Source organism: Eschscholzia californica, unplaced genomic scaffold (genome assembly GCF_041429995.1).
Source record: "Eschscholzia californica isolate CP2 unplaced genomic scaffold, dmEscCali1.0.p SCAF_1, whole genome shotgun sequence".
In the NCBI taxonomy this organism is placed as follows: Eukaryota; Viridiplantae; Streptophyta; class Magnoliopsida; order Ranunculales; family Papaveraceae; genus Eschscholzia; species Eschscholzia californica.
The window spans coordinates 66470198-66479646 of record NW_028238198.1 but is presented as its reverse complement, the minus strand read 5'-3'; the positions used below and the strand labels follow the sequence as shown (position 1 = coordinate 66479646).

At 37.0% G+C, this 9449-nt stretch overlaps 1 protein-coding gene across 1 annotated transcript; it reads right to left on the bottom strand.

The window, feature by feature from the left end:
• Nucleotides 1-1605: 1605 nt before the first annotated feature.
• On the bottom strand, nt 1606-3623 carry LOC147568412 (transcription factor DIVARICATA-like). Its single transcript, XM_086654854.1, has 3 exons — nt 3263-3623; nt 2516-3006; nt 1606-2368 (listed from the first exon to the last, which is right to left on the bottom strand). The coding sequence occupies exons 2-3, from the start codon at nt 2914-2916 to the stop codon at nt 1927-1929; spliced, it is 843 nt and encodes a 280-aa protein (XP_086510980.1). The 5' UTR covers nt 2917-3006; nt 3263-3623; the 3' UTR covers nt 1606-1926.
• Nucleotides 3624-9449: the final 5826 nt, after the last annotated feature.

Here is a 9449-nt window from a genome sequence, read left to right as displayed (position 1 = left end):
ACTAATGGAAATGGTTTAAAGCCCAAAAATATTACTTTATTTATACTCAAGTTCAATATTCTTGATTTTGCACTTACATGGGATCAAACTTGGGACGCCCTAGATAGTTGAACACACGCTTTTGACCTTAATTTATCGATTTTTTTCTTCAGTTATGTCCTTTTTCTTCTTTGTCCTCCATATATTGGCCAAAAGTTCCAGTGATTTTTTCTCGCACAAAAGAGTAGCCCCCTTCAATAATTGAAAATAAGGACATTATAAGCTTTGATATTATTATCAACCCATGATCAGAAAGAAAAAATGATTTAGATTGAGTTTAGTATGTGTAGATAGTTAGTGCTTTAGTGGGATAGTTGGGCACTGAATAAGACTGTTCACTAAAGCACAGATATTAAGTGGCAAGTTCATTTTTTATAACTTATAAGAAATTATTTAAAAATAATAATATTTTAAACTTTTTTAGGAGGTTTGTTAGAGTGTGAGGGAACCCAACTTGTAGAAACACATAAAATCACAATAAAAATGAGCAAAATTAGGAAGAAGATTATTTAATATTTCTTATATATTAAGGTCAGAATCTTGAATTCACCAACACTAAAGAAAAAACTATCATGTTCAAATTATGAGATAGTCAAGATATAGTTTTTTCTTAATGAAAGATTCTTTCTTTTTATCAAAGAGTGGCAATGTGAGATAGATATTTGAAGAACAGTAAGATACTTTAGAATCTCAAGTAAATGATGTATATAAAGTCTTCCCACAATCAATGATTCGATAGTCGGCCGAACCTAAATATCTTAAGCTATCAAAAGGAATAAAAAAAAATGTTATCTACAACTATTTGGTAGTTCTCCTTTTCACCATTTTTAATTATAAATTTCACATCTCAAATCCAACTTAAGGTCTAGAATTAGATTTCAAACTATTTGACTTTTTCTTTCCATGTTCTAATTCTAACTTGTTGACAAATATGATTTGCAACTATTTTGACTGTTTTTCGTTACGTGTGATTTTAAGTCCGAAATTGGGGTCTTATATCCTCAAACAAATACAAAATGAACGATTCAGATTCAGACAAATCAAATGGAGGATTCCTTGAGTAAAAAACAAAGAATTGGATGAATAAAAAACAAAACACTACCTTTGTTGTTAAGTTTACCTTTTTTTTTTTCCATGTTCATGTACATAAACTCCTCTAGTGCAATATATAGTCCCACTCAATTAGGTCATATTAGAACATGAGAAAATTGTAAACAATAAGAAGCACTAAGTAGATGATAGAATCTCAACAAAAAAAAAAAAGTAGATGATAGAAAAGTGCTATCTGAGTAGGCCAAGTTGGACATGGAATTTGATTATATGGCAGTTTTATCTATTACTCTAATCCATCTAAGAGAGATCTAGGTCGAATCTGTTCCTGAAAAGTAGTACACAAACTGATCTTATGGTTAATTTTATTACCTTGTTTTTGCTTTCATGGTGGATTTGTAGATATTTGTTGTTCAAATCTGAACCAAACCTACATGTTTCAGAAAAAAGAAGAAAAAGAAATGGAAACCCAAAACATGAAATCAATTTGACATTCATGAAAAAATGGTAGAAATATAAACCAAGGAGAAGGTTCTTCAGATTCAATTTCATGACCAGAAACAATCTTAAATACAAATCACAACCAAAATTCGAGAATCTCCGACTTGGATTAAGCTGTTCAAGAGTTTCAAGATTTTGAAGCACGATATGATCGTACTTCCTTGTAAAGTTTCGAACACTATATGAACTACATTAAAATTTCCCCACCAACATATTTACAGAAAAAGATCGAACAAAGTCACAAACAAGGTGTCAAGACATAGAAATCCAACTAAACAGATTAAGATTTAGTTTCTGTTATCAATTTGAGAATTCGGAAATACTTCACCACCATCATCAAACGACACGAGATCCATGAAAAGCACTTCTGTAGAGATTTTGTCCCTGGGGTTTCATTCGATACGAATTTAACCCATATGAAGGTGGCATAAACAAGTTCCCGTTTGTCTGCCCGAAAATCATGTCAGCATTATTAGACTGGTTCCAATCAAATACTGTTTTTGGTGAGATACCCATATTAGACTGTGAAATAATTATATTTGATTGATCTAGAGAATGAGATTTATCGCTCTCTGACAATGGTGAAGTTTCTATGCAATTTGCAGTTGTTATATCATGGATGCTTGATCTTCTCTTGTCTTTCCCACCCGAAAGTTGTCGGAGAAAATACTTTTGAGCATGACTTGCTACTTGAGTTGAATTCCTCGATCTAACATAATTTCGAGATATGTTTCGCCAATCTCCTTTACCATACTTCTTCAGACCCAACAAGAACAATCTGCAATTCATTATCGAAAACCCATGTCAATAATTCACAAGAAACAAAACCCAAATCTCAATTTCTTGAGCTTAAGTTCACTTGATAAACAATCTCATCTATATAAACTAATACAGTATATAAAGATATACTTATATAGATTTTTACCTGTGTTCATCTTCTGTCCATGGAACTCCTTTCTTCCTTTCATGATCTGAAGTTCTACCGGAAGAAGATCGTTTCCCACCACCGAGACCAAATTCGCGATGATTATTCACCCAATCTAGTGTAAAAGGAGGAGTTGTATACCCAGGAATTGAGATCAAACCAGCTTCTATATAACTAATATCATCTTCTAATCTATTATACTGTTTCATAACATCAATCACAGATTTCCCAGGGATTATATCTGCAATTAGTTGCCATCGATCCGGGGTTTCTTTATCATATATAGCTAAAGCACTTTCAAAGAGTTTGTTTTCTTCATTTGTCCATCTTGTGTTCTTGGTCTCATCAAGAAACAAATTTTGGTATGGATTTGAAGAGAGAATTTCCATTTCCCACTTCATTTACTCAAATCACTGAAGAGAATTGAAGGGTTTATACAGTTTGGGTATTCAATCATCTCTCTTTTTATTTGTGATTTTGTTAGGGTTTCACTGGCATTAAATAGAAAACCATTAGAAAGGGAATCAGAATACCTTTTTTTGAATAAAGCATATAAGATGAATACTCTAGAAAAAATACCCACTTTCTAAAATCAAATAAAAATGAAAATAAGAAGAAATTGAAGTAAAACCCAAAAGAATTTCTTAGAAATACATCCAAGGGGTTTTCAAATTTTAACTGAAATTAGCAGGAAAAAAGACCAAATTTGTGAAATTGACATAATTTCTAATAGGTTTTTGTACTTACTGATTTAGGAGGGAGCAAGCCTGTAGAGAACAATGAGATTAGATTCTTCAATTCGTTTTCTCTCTGCAGCAGAGAGAGAGAGAGAGAGCTCTAACGAATCTGGTTGGAAGAGTTATAGACCATAGAGATTAGAGAGAGAGAGTAGTGAGAGAAAGTGAGTTAAAGGTGGTGGTTGGTGATTGGTGGGTATGGTGTTTGTGGGGCTCTGGCTCTGCAACTAAAGTAAAAGCTCTCCTCATTAGAACACCAAATATCTCTCTCCAACAAAATCCACTGGATTGTTGACAACTATCATTTGTTTTGTGGATATATTGATCTCCCTCCATTAGAGCGAGTTTCAGTCCAATATCAATCAACACGTAAAGGTCATGTAAGAACAAGAGTAGATTTATATGTGAAAAAAGTTGACAATAAATTCTTTCAAAATTGACTATTTGTCATCGGTCAGAGTTGTTCCAGAAATGTCTGGGATCGAGTAAATAGCTCTACGAACGAATGAATCAAATCGAATTGGAAAATAGAAAGATTTGTACAAGTCGTAAGACCATGTATGGGGGCTGACGCCTGTCCTTGGGGTCTGATAGTTCCTACAGGGTGGAAACGATGGTGTCGGTCCATAGATTTTCCTTTCTTTTGTAGCATCTCGCTCAAAGGGGGTTATGTTAAGTGTTAATGATGATTATGTTAGTGTTAAGTGTGTGAATGTTCTTATTTGTTTTTGTCCCTTGATCAAGGGCATTCTTGTAACTCATAACCCTATGTATTCTTCTATATAAACTCAGCTGCCCTACTTGTGAGGGCATCCTTTTGGTCTCTAACATTCTTCATGGTATCAAGAGCTAAAAGATCTTAAAGTTTTCAGTGCCATCTTCTTCCTCTCTCCTTTTCTTTCTGTCTTCTTCTTCTTCTTGCTTCCATGGCAACTCCAATCGAACAATCTAACCCTCCCATTCTCGAAAGTCCAGCTGACCCAATCTCTATTACTCCTTCTTCCCCTGTTCCTTCCACTACTATCTCTACTCTTCCTACCTTAACCAACATTGCCAATCTCATTTCCATTCGTCTTGATAATTCAAACTATCTTCTCTGGAAAAGCCAACTCCTACCTATCCTTCATTCTCAAGACCTCTTCAAGTTTGTTGATGGCTCTCTTCCCCCACCATCTCCTACTCTTCCTTCTTCATCCACTGATTCTTCCTCTATTCCAAATCCTGAATATGTTTACTGGTACAGAGTGGACCAAATGCTTCTCTCCTGGCTCAATGCTACTCTAACAGAGCCTATTTTAGCTCAAGTTCTTGGCCTAACCTCTTCCAAAGCTGTGTGGGAATCACTTGAACAAACCTTCTCATCTCTTAACTCTGCTAGACTTATGAACTTAAAACTTCAACTCCAAACTTCAAAGAAAGGCTCTCTCTCTGTTTCTGAGTATCTTCTTCGACTTAAAACTTTATCTGATTCACTAGCAGCCATTGGTCATCCTGTTGCAGATGATGAGCTAGTTCTTATTGTTCTTGCTGGTCTTGGACCTGAATATGAAAGTTTTGTGACCTCTGTCACTACTAGAACCACCCCTCCCTCATCCTCTGAACTACATTCTCTTCTCCTTACTCATGAATTCAGACTTCAATTTATCTCAACCTCATCTCCTAACCCCACAGCTCTTCTTACTCAAACACCTTTACCACCTTCCTCCCCATCACCTTCTTATTCTCGTTCTTACAACCTCAATCAGAATTTCAATAGGGGTTATCGTGGTCGCTCTTCCTATAGAGGAGGTGGTCGTGGAAGAAACTCCAATAGAGGTGGTTATTCAAGGCAATCTATTCTTGGTCCACCTCCTTCCAGACAATCCATTATATGTCAATATTGTGGCAAGTATGGCCACTCTGCTCGTCAATGCTATTCTCTCAATCGAACAAATGAGCTGAATCAGTCTTTTGCTGCCTTAGGCATTGATTCCATTACTGCTGACCCACATTGGTATGTGGACTCGGGTGCTACTTCTCATATAGCCTCTGATGCAGCTTCTCAAATCTCTCGTTCAGATGCTCCTCTTCCTGAAAGTGTTATGGTTGGTAATGGCAACACAACCTCTGTCACTGGTATTGGTAAATATCTTATTCCTTATTCTAATATTATACTTCAAAATACTCTAGTTGTTCCTTCTTTCAAGAAAAATCTTGTCTCTCTCTCTAAACTTCTTGTTGATCTTAACAGTGTTGCTATTTTTCATCGCCATGGTTTTCTGGTTCAGGACCTTCCCACAGGGAAGACACTCCTCGAAGGCAAGATGTCTAATGGTTTATTCAAAGTATCTCCTCCATCCATCTGCACTCCTTCTCTCAACTTTTTTGCTCAGTCTGTTCCACCTGGTTCTCGCACCTCCTCTGAAGTTTGGCATCGTCGTCTTGCACATGTCAACAGTTCAAATTTTAAGTTCTTAGTTAATCAAAAGTTATTACCATTATCTAATTCTGTAATGACGAAGTTTAAATGTGATAGTTGTGTCTTGGGTAAACACCATCAATTTCCTTTTCTTTCTGTTAATCATCAATCAAAGTTTCCTAATGAGCTTATCCATTCTGATCTTTGGGGACCATCTCCTACTTTATCCAATCTAGGATATCGTTTTGTATTATTATTTGTTGATGATTACACAAGGTATACTTGGATTTACTTTCTTAAGAACAAATCAGAAGTATTCTCTCACTTTAAAATTTTCAAACAAATGGTTGAAAACCAATTCTCAAAGTCTGTTCAAATTTTTCAAACTGATGGAGGTGGAGAGTACATTAGCAATGAATTCTCTGATTTTCTTACTCAAAATGGAATTATCCATCGCAGAACTTGTCCCCACACTCCCCAACAGAATGGAGTGGCTGAGCGAAAAATTCGCCACTTAGTTGAAACAGCACTCTGTCTTCTTCATCAGTCCTCTGCACCTCTTAAATTTTGGCCAGATGCTTTTCAGACAGCCATTTTCACCATTAATCAACTTCCCTCATCGGTTCATAAAGGTATCTCACCATTTGAAAAATTGTTTCACAAGAAACCAAACTATAATTTTCTCCGATCTTTTGGTTGTCTCTGTTTTCCACTCCTCACAGCTTATCGATCTTCTAAACTTGATTTCAAATCTAAACCTTGTGTTTTTCTAGGTTATAGCATCAATCATAAAGGTTATCGTTGTTTAGACATCAATTCATCTCGAATCTATATCTCTAGAAATGTAATTTTTGATGAATTTCAGTTCCCCTTTCGGTCGTCTTCTTCTTCCCCTAATTCGAATTTTTCCCCTTTTCAAAACCCTAATTCGAACTTTCCCCTTTTTAAAAACCCTAATTTCCCTCCACTCTCACTGACTTGGTCAGTCCCACTCAGAGACTCCGGTCCAACTGGTCCACCTGTCCCAGACTTTATCCGTCCTACTACCCATCAAATCTTGCGCTCCCCTCACCTTGGTGGTCTTCACCCTCCTTCTAATCCAACGGTTCCGCTAAGAGGTCAATCTCACTCTCCTTCACCCACTCATTCTCCACCTACCCCTCAACCCGACAGCCACTCTGCTGGCTCTGACGTCCACCTGGACACCAACCCCTCTGCTATAGTCCAGTCAGCCTTATCTGAGCCCACCCTTAATGCCCTAAATCACTAGTCGTCTTCTCCAACTAACTCAATTCCAAATAACCAGACATCATCTTCTCCAGTTATCCTTCACCCTCCATCAACATCTCTTCATTCAAAAACATCTTCAACGACATCCACTCACCCTATGATTACTAGAACTAAGGATGGCACTCGAAAACCTAAAGTCTCACTAAGCTCTGTTTCTCACTCTATTTCAAAGACTGCCAATACTTCGGAGTTTGATGAACCTACTACATTTCTTCAAGCTTCGAAGCATAAACATTGGCTACAAGCAATGGAGGAAGAAATGTCTGCTCTCCATAAAAATAAAACATGGACCCTTGTTCCCAAAGACTCTACTATGAACATTGTCGACTGTAAATGGATTTTTAGGGTGAAACAAAGGGCTGATGGTCAAATTGAAAGATACAAGGCTCGTTTGGTAGCTAGAGGATACTCCCAACAACATGGGATAGACTTCGACGAAACATTTAGCCCTGTGGTGCGTCCAGCCACCATTAGAGATGTCTTATCTCTTGCAATTTCAGGTTCTTGGATTGTTAGACAACTTGATGTGAAGAATGCCTTCCTAAATGGTGATTTGTCTGAAGCTATTTTTATGAATCAACCCAAAGGTTTTATTGATCCTAGATTTCCTAATCATGTTTGCAAATTAAGTAAAGCTCTGTATGGTCTTAAACAGGCTCCTCGAGCTTGGCATTTTAAATTCAGTTCCTTCTTACTTCAATTAGGTTTTCATCAATCAATTTCAGACCCTTCCATGTTCTATCATAATTCATCTCTAGGGTTAACCATTTTATTACTTTATGTGGATGATATTATAGTGACTGGCTCCTCTTCTCTTGAGCTTCATCAACTAATTCAGAGGTTGAAATCTAAATTCGATATGTCAGATATGGGGGATCTTAAATACTTTTTAGGAATGGAGGCATCTAGAGATTCAACATCAATTACTCTCACTCAAACAAAGTATATCAATGATCTCTTGCAAAAGTTTGGTATGTCACACTCCAAACCAGTCTCCACACCTGCTCTATCTGGTAAGAAGCTATCAAAACTTGATGGAGAGCCTTTATCAGATTCATATCCATTCAGAAGCCTTGTTGGTGCATTGCAATACCTCACTATGACACGACCAGACATTTGCTATGCTGTCAATCAAGTGTCCAAATTCATGTCTTCTCCTTCTTCAATTCATCTAACTGCAGCAAAGAGAATGTTAAGATACCTCAAAGGCTCCATCAATGAAGGGATTTGCATTCGAAAATCTCTATCAATGCCTATCTTGGGATTTTCTGATGCAGATTGGGCAGGCTCTCCAGATGACAGAAGATCTACTTCTGGTTCTTGTGTGTATCTTGGCCCAAATTTGATACTATGGTCTTCCAAAACACAACCAACTGTGGCAAGATCTTCAGCTGAGGCAGAGTATAGAGTTGTTGCTCACACAAGTGCAGATGTAATTTGGTTGAAAAATTTGCTTTAAGAACTTGGTTTTCAGATTACAGCCCCTCCCATTGTTCACTGTGATAACATAAGTGCCACTTACCTTGCAGTCAATCCTATTCTACACTCCAAAACTCGACATGCTTCCATTGATTTTCATTTTGTTCGAGAACAAGTAGCAGCCAAGAAGTTGGTGGTTAAGTTCTTACCTGGTAGTGAACAAGTGGCTGACATATTTACAAAAGGACTCTCCTCTTGGTTCAAGCTCTCTCTTGTCACACGACGCTCGACTTGAGGGGGGATGTTAAGTGTTAATGATGATTATGTTAGTGTTAAGTGTGTGTTAAGAGTGTGAATGTTCTTATTTGTTTTTGTCCCTTGATCAAGGGCATCTTGTAACTCATAACCCCACGTATTCTTCTATATAAACTCAGCTGCCCTACTTGTGAGGGCATCCTTTTGGTCTCTAACATTCTTCAGGTTAGAGGATCTGATTCTCATAAACAAAGTGGTGGAAATAAAACAAAATTTAAGCAAGAACAATTAGAAACAAAGAAAGCTAAGATCAAAATCCTAATTACACCTAAACAATCCGCCTTCAAGATATCTATAGCGTAGTTTCGATAGCTCTTCAAACATTTCATAGTAAAGAAACTCGTGGTGGCTTCATCTTAGACAAATAGTTTGCGACATGGTTGACCTCACAGTAAACATGATGTAGCTCAAAAGCTTCAAACAAACTCTACAAGATACGAATATATGTACAAATACGCAATGTCTATCATAGGAGAATACTAATATGGTTTGAGAATAACACACAAGTGGCGGTCGAATCTGTTGCTACTGAAACTGACCGATTTAACGCCTCGGTTCAGTGCCATGGTGAGTCACAATATTACACCTGTAAGTTCTTGCATTATTACTGAGTCTTATGTCACTGTACAGATCGTTGATGCTATACACTCTCCTTGATGATTTCGAAAGACCGCGTGGAAGCCCATTGTACACAAATCCTTTCAAACAAATCATGCATGTTATGTTCCGGTGGAACCAAAAATTTCTACGGAGGAAAGTGCTATGCTGAAACAAA

Bases quoted from the DNA above. Each gene is read 5' to 3' on its own strand.
- LOC147568412 (XM_086654854.1), bottom strand. From the start codon at position 2,916: ATGAAGTGGGAAATGGAAATTCTCTCTTCAAATCCATACCAAAATTTG. The intron at 2,369-2,515 runs GTAAAAATCTAT...AATGAATTGCAG, and splicing joins TGGACAGAAGATGAACACAG to ATTGTTCTTGTTGGGTCTGA.